The sequence below is a fragment of the Rhinoraja longicauda genome, chromosome 12, assembly GCF_053455715.1.
Source record: "Rhinoraja longicauda isolate Sanriku21f chromosome 12, sRhiLon1.1, whole genome shotgun sequence".
Classification (NCBI taxonomy): domain Eukaryota; kingdom Metazoa; phylum Chordata; class Chondrichthyes; order Rajiformes; family Arhynchobatidae; genus Rhinoraja; species Rhinoraja longicauda.
The window spans coordinates 46,661,921-46,689,536 of record NC_135964.1 but is presented as its reverse complement, the minus strand read 5'-3'; the positions used below and the strand labels follow the sequence as shown (position 1 = coordinate 46,689,536).

The 27,616-nt window shown below is 45.3% G+C and overlaps 2 protein-coding genes across 2 annotated transcripts in view; one reads left to right on the top strand and one right to left on the bottom strand.

Annotated features, from left to right (window-relative positions):
- hlcs (holocarboxylase synthetase (biotin-(proprionyl-CoA-carboxylase (ATP-hydrolysing)) ligase)) overlaps positions 1–27,616 on the bottom strand; it is a 197,445-nt gene that overhangs the window by 6,530 nt on the left and 163,299 nt on the right. The window lies entirely within an intron of this gene.
- sim2 (SIM bHLH transcription factor 2) overlaps positions 3,052–27,616 on the top strand; it is a 75,884-nt gene continuing 51,319 nt past the window's right edge. The window contains exon 1 of the mRNA XM_078408789.1: positions 3,052–3,226. Coding sequence (XP_078264915.1) covers positions 3,052–3,226 — 175 coding nt within the window. The remainder of the gene's footprint in view (positions 3,227–27,616) is intronic.

Sequence of the window (27,616 nt, the reverse complement as noted above, 5' to 3'; positions counted from 1 at the left end):
AGTCATTCTACTCTTCAGCAAATAGGCCTGATCGCATACTGCGCCATCACTCTCGATTTAATTAGATGTGGGCTAGTCTAGATCTTTGGGTATCTATTGCGCTCCAGATGGGCGAACGGAGAAGTCCTTGAACGAATGAATGGAACAATGAGTGCCACAGTGAATGGGGGAATGTGTGTCAAGAGATGAAATACCGAGACAAGAGCTCAGAGTAAAGATGCCAATGTGTGTAAAAGTGTGAAGGAGGCCGCGTTAGTCGGGGTGTGGGAGGGACCGTGAATGAGTGGGGCGGTGAACGAGACGCTGGGATAGTGACGTGGGGAGTGAGTGAGGGAGAGAGTGAGACTTTGAGAGAATGAACCCGAGTGGCCGAAAAGGTAAGAGGGAGGTTGAGCAATTAAGGCAGTACATAAAGGAGACAGCGAGCGAGAGTGAGAAGCATGTCCTTGAACATGCGAGGCAGCAAGACGGTGAGTGAGTGAGTGAGTGAGTGGGTGGGTGGGTGGTTGGGTGTTGGGTGGGTGGGTGGGTGGGTGAGTGGGTTGGGTGGGTTGGGTGGGTGTGTTGGGTGGGTAGGTGGGTGGGTGGGTTGGGTGGGTGTGTTGGGTGTTGGGTGGGTGGGTGGGTGGGTGAGTGGGTTGGGTGGGTGGGTGGTTGGTTGGGTGGGTGAGTGGGTGGATGGGCGGGTGGGTGGGTGGGTTGGGTGGGTGTGTTGGGTGGGTAGGTGGGTGGGTGGGTGGGTTGGGTGGGTGTGTTGGGTTGGGTGGGTGGGTGGGCGGGTGGGTGGTTGGGTGTTGGGTGGGTGGGTGGGTGGGTGAGTGGGTTGGGTGGGTGGGTGGTTGGTTGGGTGGGTGAGTGGGTGGATGGGTGGGTGGGTGGGTGGGTTGGGTGGGTGTGTTGGGTGGGTAGGTGGGTGGGTGGGTTGGGTGGGTGTGTTGGGTTGGGTGGGTGGGTTGGGTGGGTGGGTGGGCGGGTGGGTTGGGTGGGTTGGGTGGGTGTGGGTGGGTGTGGGTGGGTGAGTGAGTGGGTGGGTGAGTGAGTGAGTGAGTGAGTGAGTGAGTGAGTGAGTGAGTGAGTGAGTGAGTGAGTGAGTGAGTGAGTGAGTGAGTGAGTGAGTGAGTGAGTGAGTGAGTGAGTGAGTGAGTGAGTGAGTGAGTGAGTGAGTGAGTGAGTGAGTGAGTGAGTGAGTGAGTGAGTGAGTGAGTGAGTGAGTGAGTGAGTGAGTGAGTGAGTGAGTGAGTGAGTGAGTGAGTGAGTGAGTGAGTGAGTGAGTGAGTGAGTGAGTGAGTGAGTGAGTGAGTGAGTGGATGAGTGAGTGAGTGTGACAGTAAGACAGTGAGAAGGTGAGACGACGAGAAGGTGAGGCAGTGGAGAGGCAGTCAATGGGTTGAATGAGCTGGACAGGGGAGGGTCTGTGAATGGGATACTGTGTAAATGAATACAACGCGGTGTATCTGCGACCGTATCATTTACAGTGTATCACATTCACACAGTGGAACCATGAATGGCCCAATCAGCTGATAAGTAAATGAACCACACACGCGTGGCTGACTTCGCCGGTGACAGGACAAGCGAGGGAAGCGCTCAAGGAGTGCGGTTTGGATTTGGGGATGGGGTGGAGGGAGCGAGGAGGAGGGTAAACTCGTGAAAGTGAAGTCATCGTTGATCAAGGGGGGAGGGGGGGGGGGGGGTCGCGCCCGGGAGAGTGAGACAGAGCGAGCGTGGGAGGAAATCCCCGAAGAAAAGAGGCTTTGGGGACACCCAGCGATTCTGGTTCTCCCCCTCCCCCCTCCTCCCTCCTCCCCTCCCCTCTCCCCTCCCCACACGCACGCAGTTATGTTGGACACTGGAGGAACGGCACTCGAAAACAAAACGGCCTTTCCAGTGTTTGCTTATCATTAAGAATCTGAATTGAAAGCAAGAGTGTAGCCGGGAACTGACGTGACAGATCTGATCTGCACTCGTGCGTGTGAGAAAGTGTCATGGGACTGAGATGGGTCGATTATTCTCTGCGAGTTTCACTTGACAATAGACCCGGTCAGTGTTAGCAAGATGCACTGTGCTGGTAGAAGCAGACCCGCGGGAAGTTAAGCAACCTGTGAACGAGTAGGTAACGAGTGGGGACTCCTTGCCAACCTGCTCTGAACGACATCACTTCCCTGTCCGGAGCTCCCAACACCCCGGGTCGACGCGAAGCGCAACTGAAAAGGAAACTGACGATCTGACATTCCGCCAGTAGAGCATCGCAATTGGCATCCCCCCCACCCCCACCCCCCCCCCCCCCCCACCCCCCTCCACCCCCCCCCTCCCCTCCAGCTCCTAACCCCCCCCCCCCCCCCCCCCCACCACCACCACACACACACATACACACACACGCATACAAACACACACCCATGAAGATCCAACGGCCACATTAGCAGCAATAGGATTCAGGATCCCGTGCAACGGAGACTGACAACCTCCAGCCGATCCGACCACATTCGCCCAATGAGCTGATCGGGGTGATCTTACCTCCCTCCGACTGTATCGGCGTCCCTTGTGAAACCTGGGGGTCGGAGCAGGTGGCAAATAGATTCTTAGCCGGAGGCCGAACCGAGGAGAAAGAGAGAGAGGGGGGGGGGTGGTGGGGGGGGAGACACCGAGACTCGGGTACCGGGATAAAGGACAGAAGAAAAGGGCAGGGGATAGGAGTGCGGGGTGCGGAGTGCACACAAGCCGAAGCTGAAGTCACTTCAGTGGGACCAGCCAGCCCCCTCCCCCCAAATCGGAGGCTGGGTGCAGTGGCCATTGAAAGACACGGCTGTCCGACCCAACGCGGTTGCTAGGTGTGCACAGAGCAGGGGGGGGGGGGGGGGGAGGGGGGGGGGGAGAGAAAATCACCATTAATCGAAGCATTTTCAAAAACGCCTCCGATGATATTTCTGACCACTGCGCTGCGAGAGCAAACAGAATCGCTCGGAACCTAACGACAACAAAAAGCGAACGAATGTTTCCGAGGCCCGCGGAAGATTGCTTTTATTATGTCAGTAACACTCCGGCGCAATTGACGAAATGAAGGAAAAATCTAAAAATGCCGCGAAGACGAGAAGGGAAAAGGAAAATGGGGAATTTTACGAGCTGGCGAAACTACTGCCTCTACCTTCGGCCATCACCTCTCAACTGGACAAAGCATCCATCATCAGGCTGGCTACCAGTTACCTCAAGATGAGAGCTGTGTTTCCTGAAGGTAAGCTCCGGCCCAGAGGATTGCTGAAACAATCGGTTTAATTCAAAACCCAGGTCGCTTTTGCTATGTCAAAGTGCCAGGCCCCTTTATTTAAAAAAAAATAACTTCCTCATTTCTGAGGTTAACTCCTCTGAAATTACAATAAATTGTACGGTTTTTTGGGAGGTTTAGCTTTAATATTGTCACGTGTACCGAGGTACAGTGAAAAAACATTGTTTTGCATGCTATCTGAATATATTAGATATCAGATGTACTGCACAAAATTACAATAGGCAAAGTCAAAGTGCATTAGATAGAGCAATGGAGAAGCTGCAGAATGCTGAATTTAGTACCCAGTATTACAGCGCATCAGTTCTGGAGACTTGTTTTTTTAATCTTCAGACCAGAACTTGATTAATGTTTCCAATTAAAATCAGCATGAACTAAGATCAGATTGGACCAATAAATATTTCTACTAGGAGTCTTGAAGATAACCATATTACATTTATATCACTCCCTAAATGAGGTTACGTTTTGTAATTATAGATTTGCATTTCAGGCGTTTCTACGCATTGCAATATAATGCGTGATTTTATAACCCATTCACATTTAATATATTTTCAATGGCGTTAGTTGAGAAATATTCTGAATGATTTAATAGCAAAAAACATTTGAACATACAAACATTCTTGGCACCGATCCTTGTTGAAATGTCGGCCGCGATGCCACACCATTAATCTCAGTGCTTAATTAGCCGGATCTTGAATTAAGTTCTTGATATCCGACCTTCTTTGCTTTGTGAATGCTTCAACTGAACTGAGCAGCAACCCGAGTTAGGTTACAATCTCTTGTAGTTTTTAAAGGGTTAGGTGTCTATCATATTTAGTTTTAAAGGGATAGTTGACCATTGTATGCAGACGTGTCTTAAACGTTTCTAAGATATCATCTAGTCAGCCAAGACACGGTTCATTTGATCTTTCATTAATTTCCTCGGCGTCATGTGAACTATTTTTGGTTGGTAATTAATAATATATCTGCGCATGTCCTAATAACAATACATCCGCAATGACTGAAAGCGTTTTCAAAAAAGGAATTTTGGTTTTATTTGTCTCCGGAAATAATCACGAAGGCTTTAATAGAAAGATTTAATAGAAAAATTGCAATTTGAAGGGAGCTCAAATTAAGATTAATCGTAGGTTTGAAGACTCAGATTGAGAAGACGCTTTGATGATTCGGTGTAGCATGTTCTGAGATGGATTCGTTTTTTAATGGGTGTAGGTAATTCAGATATACCCTTGTTTAAAATACAATCCCGGCATTGCTGCACGAGGAGTCCAGCGCATCCTCTCCAATCCCACAATAGATTTATAGGCCATCGATTGCAAAGACTCTTGCCCACGAGTTACCTGCAGGTGCATCTACAATAAGGGTACCCGTTCCTCATCAAAAAAAACTTATTTCCCCATTAGGAAAGAGTAATCTTTTGCCGAGAGGGCGAGTGAATAATTATTTCACAGAGCTTTCAACGCCGGATTGTGGATTAGTCAGAAATGGTAACCACCTAAAAGAAGTGGTCCGGGGGTTTTAATATTGTGCAGTAACATGACCGCAAGATATGCTTCAACCTTTTCGTTAAATTTAATGCACTACTATTATTGTTTGCAACGGCCATGGTGTAAACCTAATATTTAAACTGAAATTAAGATGGGAAGGCAAAACGTGTCCTTTCCGTTGTATCTTTCCGTTGCACCGTTGTAGACACGGCCGCTCGTCTCTATGCAATTGGGACTGAATAATTAAAATCGCCATGTTCTTATTTTAATACCCCCACATAGTTCATTCTATAGGAACCAGGGGTCATATGCGGTTAATCGTAGATAGAATCAGGTGGCAATTTGTTACCAAGTCATTGTGTACGTTGACAGTGCAATAAAATTCTGCTCTTTAAAAATTTCATTAAATCCTGGTTAATGTTCGATGAATAACTAAATAAACTGACAACGTCCCGCGCCATGATATATGCGGCCTGTCTTGGTGCAGTGTGAAATAAAGGCTTACCTGCTGCAGATGCAGTGGACCGAACAATAGTAATAACCCAGCCGTCACTTCAAATATACAATGGAGATCGTGGTACCTACAACACACCAGAATTGCAGCGAGCGAACCATTACTCTGGGCCCATTTTGTAATTGCCATTACAAATAATTAGACTCGCCACATTATTATTATAATGGCCCGGCATATTTTAATGCACCTATTTAACTTTTCTAGATGGCGTGAATTATTATATACAATGCAGACGTCTGATAAAAAAAATGCTGGTTGATTCATTTGAGTTAAATATTAAACGGCGTATAAAAGCAGACATTGTTCTCGATGATCCGCTTTTATTGTGTATATGAGGCTGGAATTCAACATCATGTTGGCATGCATGCGTGTTGTTTGGAATTAAGCACAGCCAAATGTGTGGCTCATCTGTGTATGCAATTACACACTCAACACAATATCTACACCATCGTTTTCCTGGTGGATTAAGATGTAAACTGTTGCGTCTTAAATCTATCCTCGGCCTCCAGGTTGGAAGCAGCTTTGTCTAGTCGTCAGAGTATATGCACATACTCCCAATTTGGATTTAGACACATCCGCTCCTAATATTTAAACCGAGCACCATTCAGATAATCTTGACGTTGACAGTAACGGTTCATTTAAAATGAATTTATTGGCGAGAAGGGGATGCAGGCAGGGGTCGGACCGAGAGCGGCGAGAAACCCCGGCTTAACTTCACAATGGCGTTGTTTCGAGCAGGTGTACGCAGCGTAATTTTTCATAATGTAGATATTAATACAATATTGAAGAGCAGGCCTCTTTTGATTGAATTAGAAGTTGCCTCCGTTATTGCAGATTTACAAGCAACTCGTCGCTTGTAATGAACCTTCTCCCTTTGGAGCCGATCGGGTTGTCTTTCAAGCTGGACAAATCTGTCCTTTCTTAGTTGTGAAGAAAGAGTTGGGATAATGTAATGGCGAGTGGCACGAATTGCAGTGGGAACGCGGCACAGAAAGGTCGACCCGTCCCTTGGAGAATTGGAGAGAATTGTATACGTTGTTTGCAAATTGATATCATATCTTCCCTTATTGCATTGCAGAAAATATCCTGGGGTTGGTTTGGAATTTTGGATAATGGAATGGGACCACGAATGAATTAGGTAGTGGGAACTTCTGTGGATAATAGTCCGTCAGAGTAGAGATGTGGTATTGATATAGTCATTTGGTGCACACACAGCCGTTGGGCTATTTAATTGAGACACAGAGGCCTGCAGGTGCTGGAATCACAGAGGGAGAACAGAGAGAAAGGGTCATTCGCACTTTGCGTTTTGGACTATTTCATCTTCCCGAAACGATGATTGCGGTTTATGATGTTCGAATGGCTACGCCGATTGCTACATCCATTTGAAATTCGCCATTAGTTAAACGTGGTCAATGTACTTGTGAAACAAAATGTACCTTAATTAAACCGATTTCAAGTAGATTTATGCATAATTTAGTTTGTAGTACAAACGGGGTAGAAGACGCTTTAAGTTCAAAGCATGAACGCAGCTATAACCGTAGACAGATTCTACTCGAATATGTATATATATCCGCTGATTATGCTTCGTGAAGATCGGTGAACGACTTTGGTTGTGCTTTTTCTGCCGCGGAGCGCTTAAGAGCAGCGACAGAAAGATTTGCTGTAATGTCGAGGCTCACTGCTTTAATTCAGCTTAGATATATAACATGGAAACAGGCCTTTTAGCCCATCGAGTCCACGTAGACCATCGATCGCCCGCACATACTAGTTTTATGTTATCCCACTTTCGCTTCCACTCTCTACACATAAAGGGCGATTTTAGATGTCAATTAACCAACCTGTCGCGTGTCTTTGAGATTTTAGATTGCCAAAATTCGCCAAATACAAGGTCTATACCACCCTGTTTAAAATTTTAAAGTTAATTAAACGAGATCCGTCTATTTTAAACTGTACCTTACCCCGTGCAATAACATGCAAGGTCGGAAAATACAGTTTGCAAGTAATTTGCTCTTCGGTTAACTCTGGGTGAGCAGAAAGTGAGCTCCCTGATAATTCTCGCCGGCAGAAGGAAATGCTAATTAAATGAACATCTCATTTATTTCCTCTGTTCCAACGATGACTCTTAAACATAATTTATTTGGAAAAGTTGTTTGTGCTGCACTGAAGCCTGAACAATAAAACGGTAAATGCTGCGAACTTAATAATAATAATAATAATAATATATTCCTTTATTCGTCCCACACCGGGGAAATTTACAGTGTTACAGCAGCAAAGTGGATATCAAGAGATCATTCATTATAAATAAAAGTAAAGACAAGGATAAATTGTCATCAGTTTACTGTGTATTCCTTAACTGTTACTGTTGACTCGTCTGCTGGGAGCAGTGCTGGTTGTGCAGTCTCACAGCAGCGGGAAGGAAGGACCTCCGATATCTCTCCTTCACGCACTTGGGGTGAAGGAGTCTGTCACTGAAGGAGCTACTCAGTGCAGTGACAGTGTCCTGCATGGGGTGGGGGTCGTTGTCCAGCAGCGATGTTAACTTTGCCATCATCCTCCTCTCTCCCACCGCCTTCAATGGGATATAGTGCAGAGCAATTGGCTCAGTCCCAAGGTATAAATATAGGACAATATATGCAGTACTGTATCATCCCAAATCCATTTGAAGATAGTATAGGAAGAAACTGCAGATGCTGGTTTAAACCGAACTTAGACACAAAATGATGGAGTAACTCAGCGGGACAGGCAGCATCTCCGGAGAGAAAGAATGGGTGACGTTTTGGGTCGAGACACTTCTTCAGACTGAGAGTCGGGGAGAAGGGAAACGAGAGATATAGACGGTGATGTAGAGTGATAAAGAATAAACGAATGAAATATGTGCAAAAAAAGTACCTCGCAAACAGCTAACAGTGGTCTGTTATTTTTTGCCTATCTTTCATTCATTTGATCTATATTTCTCTACATCACCGTCGCCTCCCTCCGGAAGGCGATTCCGGGCTGTCAAAGCAGCCACAGCCAGACATAAAACCAGCTTTTTTTCTACGAGTGATAGTTCTGCTCAATAACCAAAGACTGTAGTTTCTTTTTTGCTCTGGTTTATTTTCACCCACATATTTAGACCGTAATGGTGTATCCTTGTTGTTTTGATGTGTTTATGCTTTATTCTGAATTGTTAACTGTATGTTTGTGTTGTCATTTGTGAGCGGAGCACCAAGGCACATTCCTTGTATATGCATACTTGGCCAATAAACTTATTAATTCATTAATTCATTAATTCATTCATTCTATATCTCTCGTTTCCCTTTCTCCGACCGGAAACGTCACCCATTCCTTCTCTCCAGAGATGCTGCCTGTCCCGCTGGGTTACTCCAGCGTTTTGTGTCTATCTTACATTTGAAAATTGTTGGATTCATGAAATGACCACTAATAGTCTGTGAGAAAATAACTGCAGATGCTGGTGCAAATCGAAGGTATTTATTCACAAAATGCTGGAGTAACTCAACAGGTCAGGCAGCATTCTCTCCTGAGATGCTGCCTGACCTGCTGAGTTACTCCAGCATTTTGTGGTAATAGTATCCTCAGTAAGGCAAGGGCTATCAATAATGTAGCTAAAGAGGCGCTGTGCATGTAACTCATTCTTAGTTTAACATGTAGGATGATCCACGAGAGACAACAGGATTACAGTCCACTGCAGCAGCTCTTTGGTGCCTTTAGGTTGCTTTCCATGGCGTTCATTCGCCACTCTGTTACAAAGCACCCGAGCATGGTTGCAATGAACGTGACAAGAAGGCGGTGTCAAATGCGTCAATCCAGGCCTAGTGCTACTTATTGTCGAACCTGGGTCTGAGCGGGTGAGTCGATGGGGCTGGAATGGTGGAGGGGAGGTTTGTTGTGTTTCTTGGGTGAAGTGGTCTTTGTACTGAAAAGAAAGTTCCAAGCTCCCTCTCAACCATTGACTGGATGTTGGTGTAACTATTGGTGTATTCAATAGATTCGTATGTGGATAAATAATTTATATCCGTGCATTCTCAAGTCAGGTCAAAGTAGAATTTCGGCCCTATAAAAATAACAAACCGATGTATGTATTTATAATAAATCCAGAGGAATTAAGTGTATTAGTATTTGATTGCCCTTGGATGGCCATTGCAAAGATCAGAGTGTCACTTTGGAGTTGATTGCAAAGACTTCACGTGTACCCCAACCAAGAGAGTAAGGACTATTGGTTGGATTTGTCTTCATTTAGATCGGTAATTGAATTAATAACAAAGTGACACGACGTTTTTAGTAATATTAGATGGGTGGTTGGAGGTTGGGGGGGTCATTGGGTGTTGATGGGGTTGATCGGATATATTGGCTCAGACAGCGGGAGAGGTCCTTGATCTTCTACAAATAATGCCATACAATCCTCCCCGGCCGCCTAAACAGGGCAACGGACCTCCATTCTGTCTAGGAAGGAACTGCAGATGTTGGTTTACATCCAAGATGGACACAAAATGCTGGAGTAACTCAGTGGGACAGGCAGCATAGCTGGATAGAAAGAACGGGTGACGTTTCGGGTCGAGACCCTTCTTCAGACTGAGGTCTGAAGTCTGAGGTTTCAGTCTGAAGAAGGGTCTCGACCCGAAATGTCATCTATTCCTTCTGCGGCCTGCCCCGCTGAGTCACTCCAGTATTTTGTGTCTATCTCCATTTTGTCTCCTCTGATTTACACCCCTCTTCGCCACTGCGCTGCAATTTCACATGCGATCATTTTTTTGAGAAATAAACGAGAAAGCTGTAATTGTGCCAAAGTCAACACCCACGTGTACATGTTAATATCTAAAAAGGTTTACGTTTATTTTATATTTACATGCAAGGTGGCTTGTTCCATTTGGTTTACCTGTAATATCAACTGGTAAGACAGCATCTCTGACGAAAAGGAAAACGTCATCTATTCCTTTTCTCCAGAGAGCATCTCTGGCTGAAACGTCACCTGTTCCTATTCCTTTTTTTTCCAGAGAGCACCTCCAACCCGCTGAGTTACCCCAGCTTTTTGTGTCTATCTTTGATTTAAATCAGCATCTTCTGTTCCTTCGTACACATATTAACTAGTAACCCGTTTTACAAAGCTCTCCCAATTTGCTGCTTAAATAATTTCACTTTGTAACGTATTGTAAATGTAAAGTACAAGGGAGATTAATCTCCTAAAATAGACACTAAAGTTCTGGAGTACCTCAACGGGCCAGGCTGCATCTCTGAAGAAAAAGGATAGGCGACATTTCGGGTCGGAACCCTTCTTCAGACTGGACAGGTCACCTATCGTTTTTCTCCAGAGATGCTGCCTGTCCCGCTGAGGCACCCCAGCACTTTGTCTCCATGTTTGGTATAAATCATCATCTGCACTTCTTTATTGCTACAGAATAGTCTCCTGTTTGTATTAAGTCTAGCATTAGCTCACTTTTCACCATGGTAAGTCTGAATGTAAATCATGTGCAGTGTCAAACCTGATATATCGGCAGCCTCGGGGTATCATTACAACTGCATAACCATAACTTAAAATAGTTTATATATATGTTTTTAATTGTTGGGGGGGGGGGGGGGGGGAGCTCGTGGTAGGATTATCAAGATTCTAGTCAAACTGAGGCCAAGTTATATAAACGGAACACCAAATGATTGAATCGCTAGCAAACTCCAGCAGCTAAACCACTAATGCATCCTAACAGTCCTAAAACTATGGGGCCAAATATTTGTAAGGACACCTGGATACTTCACTTGGTGCTGAACAGGAGCAACATGGGATAAGTGGTACGAATGGCACAACTAGTGACACAAATCATAAACATAAGATCAACACCTGAACTGTATTTATCTTTAATCCTGACGTAGGTAAGTGGGTGCTACCACGCCGCATCCGTGTCAGAACGCTGAGGTTTCATATTTCATTCCAAGAAGTGTTTCGTGCAGATACGCCAAAGCATCGCCGAGAGAACGCTGCTTTGTCGTGGCGACTGTATTTCGGAGAAACCTTGGAACAGAGGTCCAGTTTACTATGGAGGCATAAGGAACTGCAGATGCTGGAATCTCGAGCAGGACACAAAGTGCTGGAATAACTCTTTCCGACCGGATTCGTGGCCCATTCATTCCCTCCACAGATGCTGCCCGACCCGTTGAGTTGCTCCATCACTCTGTGTTTTGATCTCGTTTTCTATCGTGGATGGCGAAATAAGATGACATGACACCATTTGAAGACTAGCGCGTGCCTTAGACAATATCGGAACCTCCACCATCAATACTAAACAAATGAACACCATGTCAACCTAATCTGACCCAATATAATCCCACGAATGATATGATAAATCTAAATGATAAATCCACAAAAGTTTGTTTTCATTGTTATTACGGGTCCTTACCTTTTGTGGGGGTCTTGTTGTGTCGTCTTAGCTGTCATTGCCCAAACCTTGAAGGGTCTCCTTGTTATCACGACAATAACGGGCCGAAAAACGCCATCGACAACCTTTTTAATAATGCAACTTCATCATACACGGGAGACAGATGTTCCCCATGCACACAGGTAAATTGTGATGCGAATATTTATTTATCAGCAAATTCATCATAAGTAAAATAAATTCATCAACTCTGAAATTCGCTGTTGGAAAATGGAAACAAAAAAATATATATAGTAAATATCGAATGGAACCTGCGGCGCTCTTGTTGAGGCAGTTGTAAAGACGTTGGCCGAGTGGTGTCATAAAGCGACTATGTTTAGCTTCACTTTGGTAGAAAAATGGTTAAATGAATCAAACCGGACCAGGCAACGTCCGGGTAATCGTGCATGGCATGAAAATGAACGCCAAAGTACTACATACCGTAAATCAAATTATTTGAAATGCTTGTTTTTTCTTCCTACGGCACGGAAACTGGGCGATTAATCAACATGAGGACCGCGCATTCGAAACCAGCGCAAAACTATGATAAATGTAGGATGGAATCCCGCTAATCTGGATGATAAATATGCAAAGGTTGTTTTTATAGTTAATTGTGCGAGATAGGTTCAAGTCGAATTGAAAGAGGTTGGATAGGTTTACACTGAAACAGATGAATCCAGGAGAACATACACGCGACTTCGCCCCGCTAGATTCATCAATCAGGGACGTTTTTTGGAGCCAAAATCGTATCTATGCCTTAAGGAGGCCATTCTGCAATGTGGGGTCCATGGTAGCCTTGGTCCTGTTTGAATCGTTTAACCATTTTCTATCTAAGAAAAAATGATCGTTCGCCCCTCTTCTCCACCCCCCCCCCCCACCCCAACCCCCCCCCCCCCCCCCCCCTCCCCCCTCCGCTTCCGCCCCCAACTTTGTTTCTGACTTGATTTGCGGCAAAACACTGCATCTGCGTACTGGTGGAGCGAGATACGAGTGCTGGAGAAACATGGCGGGTCAGGCAGCACCTGTGGAGGGAATGGATGGGCGTGGTTTCATCTCGGGAGCTTCTTTATACTGAGGACTCCAGGCTTCCTTATTCTCTCCAGAGATGCTGCCTGACCCGCTGAGGTACTCTAGCAAACAAAAAAACAAAAATTACGCAAAGTGCTGGATTAAATCAGTGGGTCAGACAGCATCTCTGGAGAACATGGACAGGAGATGTCGCCGGTCGGGACACTTCTATTTCAGAGTCTGAAGAATGGTCCCGATCCAAACAATAATTCATCCATGTTCTCCAGAGATGCCACCCGACCCCCCCCCCCCCCCCCCTGAGCTACTCCGCCACTTTGTAACTTTTCTTGTAATGCAGCACCTGCAGTTCTTCGCATCTACGAGTTCCTCCAGCAGTTTGGTTTTGTTTATTTGCTCAGATTCTGGCATGTGCAGTCTCTTTTGTCTCAGTGTTGATTATTGGTGGACGAGTGCTTATCGCTAAAGGGATTTATCAGCACCGAATTTGTAATGGAACAATCGACCTTAGAGAGCACAAACATCTCTCATTAGAGATACATTTGACGTAATAAACGTCCAGCTTCCAATTCTTCAGTAATTATGCTTTCCTAATGGGGCGATAAGTTACTTCTCTCGGGAGATGCTGTCTGTCCCGCTGTGTTACTCCAGCTTTTTGTGTCTGTCTTCGGTTGAAACCAGCATCTACAGTTCCTTCCTTCACGAGTGATAGGTGGATACAGTGGGGGTAGATTGGCAGATGGCTGGACAAGGCCAGAGATGCAAGGACAAAAGGCTGTGGGATAAGAAACTAACGAAGGAAGACGCATACTATGTGAAGCCAGACGCAGGGATGAAGGTGGAAGGGGACAGGGAAGGGGGGTAGGATCGTAGAAGCAATGGGTGCGAATTCAGGTGTAGCATAGGATAGGGCGGGGGGAGGGGGTGTTCGTTACTTGGTTTGCTACGCGGGCGCAGCGGTAGAGTTGCTGCTTTACCGCGCCAGAGACACGGGTTCAATCCTGACTACGGGTGCTGTGTGTACGGAGTTTGTACGTTCTCCCCGTAACCGCGTGGATTTTCTCCGGTTGCTCCGATTTCCTCCCACACTCCAGAGACGTGCAGGGTTGTAGGTTAATTGGCTTCGATAAAGAATGTAATTTGTCCCTAGTGTGTAGGATAGTGCCCGTGTAGCCACCTGACCCCCTGATCGCTGGCCGGCGCGGACTCGGTGGATCGATCTGTCTGTTTCCACGCTGTATCTCTAAACTAAATCAAATTAAAATCGGAGAATCCAATAATTTATTAGGGTTGGGGAAACTCTTATTAAGAGTGCAATTTTCCCCAGGCATATGCGGATGCTGGTTAATGCTTACCAAAGAACGCGAAAGCTACTCTCTGGAGATGGGTCATTCATAGCCCTGGGCCAAAGAATGTTGGTGGCTTAAGTGGCCTTGAAATGTATTGCCATGGTTCGGAGAAGATTCGGGGTGGGGGACGGGCGATGTGATCATAACACCGCATCAATCCAACTCTCACCGCTCCACTCAGCCGCTGGTTCCGGCTATGTCAATGTTTAACAAAATCAACGAGGAAGTCCAGAAAGACTTCGCTTCGGTTTCCAGCGGCTCCGTGTGAACCCGCTGGAGGCATCAGTGGTCCCTCAGGTAGACACAAAAAGCTGGAGTAACTCAGCGGGTCAGGCAGCACCTCTGGAGAAAAGAAATAGGTGTCGTTGCGGGTCGAGACCCTTCTTCAGACTGAGAGTCGAGGGCAAGGGAAATAAGAGATATAGACGGTGATATAGATAGATCTACAGCGCCCTCCATAATGTTTGGGACAAAGACCCACCTTTTATTTATTTGCCTCTGTACTCCACAATTTGAGATTTGTAATAGAAAAAAAAATCACATGTGGTTTAAGTGCACATTGTCAGATTTTAATAAAGGCCATTTTTATACATTTTTGTTTCACCATGTAGAAATTACAGCAGTGTTTATATATAGTCGTCCGTCCCCCCATTTCAGGGCGCCATAATGTTTGGTACACAGCAATGTCATATAAATGAAAGTAGTCATGTTTAGTATTTTGTTGCATATCCTTTACATGCAATGACTACTTGAAGTCTGTGATTCATGGACATCACCAGTTGCTGGGTGTCTTCTCTGGTGATGCTCTGCCACACCCGTATTGCAGCCATCTTTAGCTTATGCTTGTTTTGTGGGCTGGTCCCCTTCAGTTTTCTCTTCAGCATATAAAAGGCATGCTCAATCGGGTTCAGATCGGGTGATTGACTTGGCCATTCAAGAATTGACCATTTTTTTAGCTTTGAAAAACTCCTTTGTTGCTTTAGCAGTATGTTTGGGATCATTGTCTTGCTGTAGAATGAACCGCTGGCCAATGGGTTTTGAGGCATTTGTTTGAACTTGAGCAGATAGGATGTGTCTATACACGTCAGAATTCATTATGCTACTACCATCAGCAGTTGTATCATCAATGAAGATAAGTGAGCCAATAGACAATAGACAATAGACAATAGACAATAGGTGCAGGAGGAGGCCATTCGGCCCTTCGAGCCAGCACCGCCATTCAATGTGATCATGGCTGATCATTCTCAATCAGTACCCCGTTCCTGCCTTCTCCCCATACCCCCTGACTCCGCTATCCTGAAGAGCTCTATCCAGATCTCTCTTGAATGCAATCAGAGAATTGGCCTCCACTGCCTTCTGAGGCAGAGAATTCCACAGATTCACAACTCTCTGACTGAAAAAGTTTTTCCTCATCTCAGTTCTAAATGGCCTACCCCTTATTCTTAAACTGTGGCCCCTTGGTCTGGACTCCCCCAACATTGGGAACATGTTTCCTGCCTCTAACGTGTCCAACCCCTTAATAATCTTATACGTTTCGATAAGATCTCCTCTCATCCTTCTAAATTCCACTGTATACAAGCCTAGTCGCTCCAGTCTTTCAACATATGATAGTCCCGCCATTCCGGGAATTAACCTAGTAAACCTACGCTGCACGCCCTCAATAGCAAGAGCCAGTGCCTTCAGCAGCCATACATGCCCAGGCCATAACACCGTGTTTCACAGATGAGGTGGTATGCTTTGGATCTTGGGTAGTTCCTTCTCTCCTCCATACTTTGCTCTTGCCATCACTCTGACATAAGTTAATCTTTGTCCCAAACATTATGGAGGGCACTGTGGAACAAATGAATGAAAGATATGCAAACGAGTATCGGTGATAAAGGAAACTGGCCATTGTTAGCTGTGGCCTTGGTGAAAGCGAATTACAGGCAATGAGACTCAAACACGAGTAACTAGAATAAGACTCAGTGGTTCCTTATCATATCTGTATGATCACGCCACGCCCTTTGATCCACTTGTCCGGAACACAGTGGCTCAAATAGAGCAGATGTTTAAATTGCGGATATAATGCAACAAGATGTAAAACCAAGTGGCACATTTCTTAATCTAAGATAGAGCCGCCTTTCTTATTCCAGCGATCAAATTGAACAACGCGTGTATTATGTGATCGTTACGATTTTTATAAAAGAAATCCTTTGCTCCCTTGTGTTTCCGGGAATTACATTGTCATAGCCGATGAAAATAAGTGACAGATTAATTTGGACTTCCCTTTACTCGAGTCTGTGCGTCAGACCCGTATAGACACAGACCTCCGAGCACTGGTCTTCGGGGAGAAGCCTGCAAAAGGCCATTATTAAAAGAAAACACCGAGAAAAACACAAATTTTGCCTTTTGACCTTGGAAAGTGAAAGAGAGGAAGTGAGTTACAGCAGCCCATTCATGCTACGCTGTCTCCGCAGTGTTTCAATGCTCCCGCGAACTAACCATCGCCAACAGCTATGGCAAAGTTCCACGTTTATTTTGTACAAAACGGCTGCAAAATAAAAAATGCAACGCAATTATTAGAATATTCTGCACGCTGACATTAATTATTTCCCCTTTTGTTTATTTTTTAGCGATTATCGCACGTTCTTGTCCAAAATGTATCTTTTTGTCCAAAAACGTGTGGTTTGTAGGTTAATTGGCTTCGGTAAGTTGTAAAATTGTCCCTAGTATGTGAGATAGTATTCGAGTATGGGGTGATCGCAGGTCGGTGCGGACTCGGTGGGCCTGTTTCTGCGCTGTAGCTCTAAAGTCTAAAGTCTAAAGTTTCAGTACAGTTTATTGGGTCGCGACTAACTCTAATCTATTATATTGCTTGCAGAAAAATGTCAGGAGGACTAATGAATGTTAAATATAACTAGATTGGATATATTGGACTTCATTATCGATGGAAGGACAAAGGGATTTGTTGCCAATTGGAATATGTCAAGATAATGACAGGAACTTGTTTACCACGGCAGTCGCTACACTGGCGTTTGAAATGAGTAAGAGGGGGGCAGGGATTAACAGCAGACTGTTGTGAAAGAAGCTGAGATATTTTGTCCAGACTTCCTTTCTACAATCTTTTTAAATAATAATTAGAAGCGCCTAATTCAGTCAACGAAGGATTTCAGCCAACCCGCTACTCATGGGCCAAATGTGGGTCCACAGGAGATAGACACAAAATGCTGGAGTAACTCAGCCGGACAGGCAGCGTCTCTGGATAGAAGGAATGGCTGACGTTTCGGGTCGAGACCCTTCTTCAGACTGAGAGTCAGGGAAGAGGAAGACACAGAGATAAATATTGTCAGGTGTGAAAACGAGACATCAAAGGGGACGGCTGCTCAATGAACAATGTAGAATAATATGTGTAGGAAAATAACTGCAGATGATGGTACGAATCGAAGGTATCACAAAATGCCGGAGTAACTCAGTAGGTCAGGCAGCATCTCATTCCTTATCTCCAGAGATGCTGCCTGACCCGATAATGTAGACTAACAGATCATTGTTAGTTAGGGGAAGATGACAACGAAGCACACATCCACGAGATCGTTGCAATCTTAGCCGAGTGTTTTGGTTTTCTTTATATTCCACGTTCATGTGGTTTTAGGCTATGATAATGAATGGTTCATCAGGCAGAGTCCATTCTAACGGACGTATATCCAGTTCCCTATCTGCAACTTCGTCCAAATCGAAGGAGAGAATTTAAACCTCCTTCGAGATAGTCCCCATAAATACAGCCAATTATTTTCAAATGGCAAACAGACGACAATGTTTACGACCCTTTCAGTTTAAAAAACGATATTTTAATGAGATTATTAGTTACATAACCGAAAACCAATATATCACAGTGTGTGATATATCATCGAATGTTATACATTGCTCTGAAATTGTCGATCCATTTCGAAAGAGAATATCGGCTAAAACAGATGAAGTGAAATTGCAGTGTCCAAAAATGTATTGCAAGATACACTTGGAAATAAAACAAAATGACGAAGCTGCTTTAAAATTGGACATGTTCTATCCGGTGAAGAGAGTTGTTTCGGCGGAGGCATCCGAGGAAAGCGGTCCGTCTTCTGCAAAGGTGCATTTTTGTATAATGAGGGGGAAAGCGTGCCGCTCCAACTTCCCTCCTAACCTGCCTGGTAAACTTCTTCTCTACATTTTGCACAGCCTCTTTAAAACTGGGTTTCTTATTGCACTGGTGCCAATGCACGGGAGGGTAACTTACTGAAAGAAGATATCAGGAGGAAAAACGTTTTCAGTCAGAAAGTTGTAAATCTGTGGAATTCACTGCCTCAGAAGGCAGTGGAGGCCAAGTCTCTGAATGCATTCAAGAGAGAGCTGGATAGAGCTCTTAAGGATAGCGGAGTCAGGGGGTATGGGGAGAAGGCAGGAACGGGGTACTGATTGAGAATGATCAGCCATGATCACATTGAATGGTGGTGCTGGCTCGAAGGGCCGAATGGCCTACTCCTGCACCTATTGTCTATTGTCTATTGTCTATCACAGATATCGTTTCAGGTCGAGACGTCGAAACGTTTCGAAACGTCACCCATTCCTTCTCTCCAGAGATGCTGCCTGTCCCGCTGAGTTACTCCAGCATTTGGTGTCTATCTTCGGTTGAAACCAGCATCTGCAGTTCCTTCCTACACCGATAGACACAAAGTGCTGGAGTATCTCAGCGGTTCAGGCAGCATCTCTGGAGAAAAATGATGTGTGACGTTTCGGGGCGGGCCCTCTGAAGAAGTGGTATAACCCCTTCGTTGGTAAAATAACAACATCTGCAATTCTTTGTTTCCATAATGAAGATATCACTCCTGCCGAGCCAAGCACCTGCCTTGGAGACCCGCTTCCCAGGCTGAGTGTCGTACTCAATGCGACCGAGTTCACCAAATACCTAGTTCAGGACGGGGCTACTCAACATATATAAGTACAAAGTATTTGGTTCTCTTGAATCTTTAAAATGCGGAATGAATCTATTCAACACTTAAGCGTGAGCGGGATTAATAATAAAACAGCCACAGTCCTTGCTTTGCTCTGTTAAGTTTCTCAGTCTATTTTCACTATTGCGGACCATTATTGCACACCTGTGGCTAACCAACCTTGGCAATGACGATCTTGCATTTATTTCCAATTTCCTATGGAGAGAGATTTATCCATTCCTTTAACATTCATCGTTTTGGAATGGAGACACAAGAGACTGCAGATGCTGGAATCCGGAGAGAAAATGGAAAAGCCGCGAATAGCTACAATTTTACCACTTTTCCTGCAGAAGACTTGTTAACTTCTGCGGTTGCACATCAATAGAGCCTCTTACTACTGGCATTCTTTCAACATTTATCTTTTAAAACTTAACGTTTCTGATCTTTTCTGTCATCCCGTTTTATTTACTTCTCAACATATCTGTGTTCTCTCTAATGGAAGTGCGGGGAATACGTATCAGTTTAGCTTGATTTATTCACAAAATGCTGGAGTAACTCAGCAGGTCAGGCAGCATCTCGGGAGAGAAGGAATGGGTGACATTTCGGGTCGAGACCCTTCTTCAGACTGAAGCTTGACATCGCGTTGGGTGCAAGCATTGTGGGCCGAAGGGTCGCTCCTGTGCTTTGCTATTCCATGTTCTATTCGCTCTCTCTCTCTCTCTCTCTCTCTCTCTCTCTCTCTCTCTCTCTCTCTCTCTCTCTCTCTCTCTCTCTCTCTCGCACACGGAGTGAAAGTTTAATTTAGTTTATTATTGGCACGTGTACCGAGATACAGCGAAAATCTTTTGTTTGCGCGCTGTCCAGCCAAGAACAAAATATACGTCAATACAACAAAGCCTTCCACAAAACTAATGGGTACAACATTTAGTGCAATGATATGAGATTGAAATGCGATAAAGTCCGATTACAGAACGTTGAAAGGTCTGATATATGAGATATATGGGAGGTCAGGACCGCCTGATGTGAGGACAGTTCAGTTGCCTGATAACAACTGGGAATTGTTCTTGCATTTTAAGGTATGTGTTTTAAAACGACTGTACCTCCTGTCTGATAGGAGAGGGGAGAAGAAGGAATGACCGGGGTGAGACAAGTTTTTGATAATGCTGGCGGCTTTGGAGAGAGAGAGAGAGAGAGAGGGAGAGAGAGGGAGAGAGAGAGGAGAGAGAGAGAGAGAGAGAGAGAGAGAGAGAGAGAGAGAGAGAGAGAGAGAGAGAGAGAGAGAGAGAGAGATAGAGAGAGAGAGAGAGAGAGAGAGAGAGAGAGAGAGCAATAAGGGTGGGCTATTTTTTTTACACCGCATGCATTGAGTTGCAAATCTTTAAATCCATTATATATTGGGATCCGATCTTTATTTAAACTTTGGAATGGTAAATCTACAATATTTTGTACCATCTCTGGACGAGGTGGTATAAAGGCAAACCCACGCCTCCATAAAGTAACATGGAGATTAATAGATTGCTTCGTGGCGATGCCTGAGTATAAATCACCGAGCTAGCGTTTCAACTCATTCATTCCGATGGCAACCTTCCAATTCCCGCAGCAGAAATGCATTGTTTGGCGCTTTTCAATTTACGACCAGAAGCCGAAGCTGATAGATTGCCGCGCTGACTAAGGGGCTCTAATTCCACAGAACGAGACTGGGAACTGTTAATTGTTTGATCTTGAAGTTAACTACCCCGCAGCGTGTTAATACCGTCGTCTTCCACAGGTTTACCGCAGGTCCAGCGTGCCACTGCCCGCCAGTTTAACAAACAAATAAAATATACGTTTCCCCTGGATAATATAACCTGTTAGCAAGTCCCATACAACGTTTTAGACTGCGTGTTTCGGTGAATCAACGTTGGCCACGGACTTTGTAAACCTGATTTGTTCTGCACCTTTACAAACCTCTAGTTTCCCTCTCGCCTCACTCTCAGCTGCAGAAGGGTCTCGACCCGAAACCTCACCTATTCCTTTTCCCCTGACCTACTGAGTTCAGCTTGTTGTGTCTATATATATATATATATATTGTAAATGGGTGTCCTTTCTCACTTAGGTTACAAGTGAAATCTCTTGATTTGTTTAACAAAATGACCCGCTTTTGATGCTGTGATACAAGGAACTGCAGACGCCCGACTACAAAAAAAAAGACACAAGTGCTGGAGTGACCACTTTGTGTCCACTGGTGTTCTTTTGTTGTATGTGGTTTGCTAGATGTTACGGCAATTAATCCGCACGAAACTGCTTGAAATTTGATAGTCATAGTCAGGCAAAAAACGCGCGACGCTTCTTCACACGACTCTTGTTAAATGTCGAAGATAAACTCAAGAAGCTGGAGCAACTCAGCGGGTCAGGCAGCACTGGGATGCTACCTTCCTGTGGCAACTGTTAGGCGGCCGTGGGGTGAAAATTTGTTCTCATTGCATTTTCCCATAAAATGCAAAGATTCACAAGTAGTTCTGACATTCTTGCATCCAATTAAGACGGCAGCCTACCTCTCAGTCACCCCCAGGAGAATGGAAGCATTTGTAACCCCCAACGCTGGACTCGGTTGCAGTTGAAGAACGTTAAGAGATTATTATTAATGAAATATTAATTATAGAAAAAGTTTGGCGGGAAAGATATAATTCCCTCTAAAACTTTTTTAAAAAACACATAACGAGAGAACTACGTTTCCAGCGTAACTTTAAACTGTCTCACAAGTCTGTTCAATAAGTGTTCACTTTAAAATTTCGGGCACGGTTATACTGTTGCAGGGAGTTAGATATTTAGGAATTAGACTCAAGGAGTCTGAAACATAGAAACATAGAAACATAGAAAATATGTGAAGGAGTAGGCCATTCGGCCCTTCGAGCCTGCACCTCCATTCAATATGATCATGGCTGATCATCCAACTCAGTATCCCGTACCTGCCTTCTATCCATACCCCCTGATCCCTTTAGGGTCTCGACCCGAAACGTTACCTATACATGTTCACCAGAGATGCTGCCTGACCCGCTGAGTTACTCCAGCACTTTATGTCTTTTTGTGTACACCAGCGCCTGCAATTTCTGGCGTCCTCGTTAGCCTAGATAATGTTAAGCTTCTCGGGTGCAATTGAAGCTGCACATATCCAGATTCGTTTAGTATATTCCACCAGTCTTCTGACAAAGTCTTGGAAGAAAACATTGTACTATTTGAAAAACATTAACGAGTTGGGCCCAAAACATCACTTTAGACTGATTCACGCGATTCGCGAACAACGGTTCCGGTCCATTCCCATCAAAGATGCTGCCTGACCCGCTGAGTTCCTCCAACACTTTGTGTTTTGCTCCAGATTCCAGCATCTGCAGTTTCAGACGGCTGCGGAGGCCAAGTCATTGGGAATATTTAAGGGGGAGATTGACAGATTCTTAATTAGTAAGGGTGTCAAGGGTTACCAGAAGAAGGCAGGAGAATGAGATTGAGAGGGAACGATAGATCGGCCACGACGAGATGGCGGAGTAGACTCGATGGGCCGAATGGCCTAATTCTACTCCTGATGAGTTATGGTCCTATGTGAAGCCCAACATCATGTCTGGTGAAGAAGGGTCTCGACCCGAAACGTCACCCATTCCTTCTCTCCAGGGATGCTGCCTGTCCCGCTGAGTTACTCCAGCTTGTTGTGTCTTTCTTCGGTTTAAACCAGCATCTGCGGTTCCTTCTTGCACGTCATGTCTGGTGATATTGGCAGGTTTCTGTGACATTGTCACAATGTAGAGTTTAGTCACGTACTTCAAGTGAGAGCAGTATAGTGACCAGAATGCATCTTTTCACAGGAACTTCATTAGTGACTGTGTATTAGGTTGTTGAACTGTAGTATACGTCTTCATTTGCATGTGCACACACTCAGAAACCGAGCTCTACAACAATGTTGACTAATTCGCCAACCCGCAAAAGATGCGCGGCGTGGAGCCAAGATAGACTTCACATGCTGAAACATTGAGCAAGACTAAAAGTGTTGGAGGAACTCCATAGGTCAGACGCATCGGTAGAGGGAATGGACAGACGACGTTTCGGGTCGGGACCCTTCTTCATTCTGATGGAGTTGGGGGAGGGGGGGTTGATGAAGGGTAGAAACATAGAAACATAGAAAATAGGTGCAGGAATAGGACATTCGGCCCTTCGAGCCTGCACCGCCATTCAATATGATCATGGCTGATCATCCAGCTCAGTGACCCGTACCTGCCTTCTCTCCATACCACCTGATCCCTTTAGCCACAAGGGCCACATCTAACTCCCTCTTAAATATAGCCAATGAACTGGCCTCAACTACCTTCTGTGGCAGAGAATGCCACAGATTCACCACTCTCTGTGTGAAAAAAAACTTTCTCATCTCGGCCCTAAAAGGTGGGGTGGGGCAAAGCCTGGCGAGTGAAAGGATGAGACATGTGAGGAGGGTAGATGGATGGAGATAATGACAACGGCTAGAGGTAAAATGGAGACAGAAACGTATCAGATAAGGAAAGAAGAGTGAAATGCAAAGCTGGAGGGGGGAATGGGGGGGGGGAGTGGATGTGGGAGCGTAAAGAAGCGGGATAAAAGGGACATGGTGAACTCGGGGTATAGAAGGATGACTGGAAGGAGGAGGGGGAAAGAACAAGGTAGTTGGGTAGTTGGCAAAAGACGTGCATGTTGGGGGTGGGGTGATGAGAAGGGGGTGGGAGAGGGGGTGTTTATCTGAAATTGGGGGATTCAATATTCATGCCGTTGGATTGTAAGCTACCCACGCAGTCTATGAGGTGCTGTTCCCCCAGTCTGCATGTGTGCTCACTCTGATAGTGGCGGAGGGCCAGGACAGAATGGTCAGGATGGGAGTAGGAAGGTGTGTTAAAGTGGCGCGCAACCAGGAGCTCCAGCAGTTTTATTGCGGACGGAGCACGGGTTTGTGCTCGCCTCGTCTGTGCTTGGTCTCGCCGATGGGGAGGAAGCCACATAGAGAGCACCTAATGCAGTAGATGAGATTGGAAAAGATGCAATTGAGCCTCTGGCTCGCCTGGAAGGGTTGCTGGAGTCCCGAGTGGACGTGAGAGAGGTGGTGTTGGGACAGATGTTATATTTCATGCGGTTGCAGGACAAAGTGCTTGGGGAAGAGGTGTTGGGTGGAGTGAAGGAGTTGTGGAGAGAGTGGTCACTGCAAAAAAAGCGGAAGGGCAGGGGGGTGGAAAAATGTGACTGGTGGTAGGATCACAGGGCTGGAAATATCACAGAAAGATGGTTTGGGTGCGGAGTCTGGTGCAGTGGAAGGTAAGGACCAGGGGAACTCTAAACCTGTTCCATCTGAAAGGAAGGGGTGGGTGGAGGGGGTGAGAGCAGAACTGTGGGAAACAGTGAAGACATGGGTGAAGGTTCTATGCACAAAAGCAGGGGAGAAACCATGTTTACTGAAGAACGAGGAGATAGACAATAGACAATAGACAATAGGAGGAGGCCATTCGGCCCTTCGAGCCAGCACCGCCATTCAATGTGATCATGGCTGATCATTCTCAATCAGTACCCCGTTCCTGCCTTCTCCGCATACCCGCTATCCTTAAGAGCTCTATCTAGCTCTCTCTTGAATGCATTCAAAGAATTGGCCTCCACTGCCTTCTGAGGCAGAGAATTCCACAGATTCACAACTCTCTGACTGAAAAAGTTTTTCCTTATCTCAGTTCTAAATGGCCTACCCCTTATTCTTAAACTGTGGCCCCTTGGTCTGGACTCCCCCCACATTGGGAACATGTTTCCCGCCTCTAACGTGTACAACCCCTTAATAATCTTATACGTTTCGATAAGATCCCCTCTCATCCGTCTAAATTCCAGTATACAAGCCTAGTCGCTCCAGTCTTTCAACATATGACAGTCCCGCCATTCCGGGAATTAACCTAGTAAACCTACGCTGCACGCCCTCAATAGCAAGAATGTCCTTCCTCAAATTTGGAGACCAAAACTGCACACAGTACTCCAGGTGGGGTCTCACTAGGGCCCTGTACAATCTTGGATGTCCTAAATTTAAAAAGCCTAACATTGGAAGCAGATGCAGCGGAGATGGAGAAGTTGAGAGGAAGGGATAGCGTCCTTGCAAGAGGCAAGGTGGGAGGAGGTGCAGTCATGGCCATAGACTCACCATCTACAAGAACAATGAATTCTACTAATCTGCCCCCTCTACTCATAACAGTACAAAAAAATGTCATGCTTAGACCACTTCCCATTTCTCCAGTCTGACCTCATGGGTGTACCAGCACACCCATTCAATAGATAGTCTCCGACCTGACATAAAGTCAATTTCTACTGGGGGGCGTCCACTGTCCTCTGATGTGCTTTTGAGACTTGGCCAATCTACAGCAGGCAAGCAGGCACATCAACGCACTGAACAAAAATACCACCCATGCTGCTAAGTCTCTGCTAAGTCCTCCAAATTAATTGACAGAAAAGTCAAACCACCGCCAGTGTCCTCCTCCCTCGATCATAATTCCCATCGTTGAGAACGTGGATGCTCTCATTTGGCTATGTTGGGTCGGCTATGCCACTTACGTGCTTGATATGAGAAGCACAAAACTGACACTCTTTTCCCGAGCTCTGTTCACGGAGGAGATCACGAAGCAGACAGTAACAACAGATTCAACGATGTCTTCAAAGTTTCCTTGGAAAGGTGTACCATCCCCGCTGACTCGTGGAACCTCAGGCCGTTGACTACAGAAAGTGGAGAAGCAACATCCGGGATGGTATTGACCCCCCCCCCCCCCCCCCCTCCCCCAAGTCCATACAGTAAGAACACACATAAATCCCTCATCAGTGGTGCAAAGAACACGCTACTTCAATAACTAACATCTAAGCCAATCCCATTTACCTGCATTGGCCCATATCCCTCTAACCAATGTCGCTGTGCAAGTGTATTAAATGTTGCTGTTGAACTTACCTTAACTACCTTCTCGAAGGTATTTATTCACAAAATGCTGGAGTAACTTAGCAGGTCAGGCAGCATCTCAGAAGAGAAGGAATGGGCGATGTTTCGGGTCGAGACCCTTCTTCTTTAACTACCTTCTCTGCCAGCTCTTTTCATACATCCACTGCCTCTGAGTGAAAAAGTTACCCCTCCGGTTCCTATTAAATATTTCCTCCCTCACTTTGAACCAAATTCATCCTCTACTCGATTCCCCTACCTTTGGTAAAAGACTGCGCATTCACATTACCAGTCCCCCTCAAGATTATACACCTCTATAACAACACCCCACAGCCGCCTGCGCTCCAGGGAATAAAGTCCTAGCTTGCTAAATGTCACCCTATAGCTCAGGCCCGTCGGGTCCTGGCAACACTCTTGTATATCTTCTCTGCTCTCTTTCCAGCTTAACGACATCCTTCCTATAGTAGGGTAACCAAAACTGAACACAATGCTCTAAGTGCCACCTCATCAACGTCTTGTACAATTGTAACATAATGTCTCAACCTCGGCAATGAATACCCAGACTGACGAGTACCACTGTTCCAAAAGCCTTCTTCACCACCCTATCAACCCGTGATGCCACCTTTAGGGAACTGTGTACCTGTACTCCTCGATCCATCTGCTCTACAACGCGTTAATATCATGTTAATATCAACTTTGAATAAAGTCAATACTTGATGATCCACCAATCTCTGATACCAAAGATATACATCTTATTCCTCACCACAATCTTAAACGATTAACTGCCTTATCCTGGACATTGTGCCTGCCACATTTAGATGTCCAGCCAAAGGAAAAAGCCTTACAAAATCTACCCTACCATTCCCTTTCAGAATCTTTTATTTGTCGACGAGGCAGCCTCTCATTCTTCTAAATTCCAGCGATAATAGACGAGTGTTACTCAATTTGTGCTTGCAAGGGAAAACTCTTCCGAGGAATCAATATATTGAATCAATGCTCTACCGACTCCAAGGCAAATACACCCTTCTTTATGAAGACAAAAGCAAAGTGTATTGAGCAATGCAGCTGATATGGGTAAGATTTTTGCACTTTACATGGGGGCAAATTCTTAGTCCTGAAACTCACTCTATAAAACATAAAGTCCTGTTCTGATAAATCAAATTGCGAATTCGGGTCGTTCTATGAACTTTCAGTTGTGCTTTACGGTAAATCTGAATTAAAAACATGTCTCCAGTGTGGAATGGATGTATTGACTGTTGGACCCCTGATATATATATGTGTGTGTGTGTGTGTGTGTGTGTGTGTGCGTGCGTGCGTGCGTGCGCGCGTGCGTGTGTGTGTGTGTGTGTGTGTGCGCGTGTGTGTGTGTGTGTGCGTGTGTGCTTGTTTATATTGGTATATATATTTACATAGATAGATATATTTATATCTATATTATAGAGATATATATATGAGAAACATTTAGACCGATGGGATTAGTATAGATGGGACATGTTGGCCGGTGTGGGCAAGTTGGGGCGAAGGGCCTGTTTCCACGTTAAAAGACTCTGTGACGCTATGACTCTATCTATAGGGTCTATATAGGGTCGAAAAAAATAGGTAGCCTCCGGTTCTATGTCCTGTATAGGTCATATATTGACCCTATAGAGGATCATAGGATTCATTAAGGTGATATAGGGCCAGTT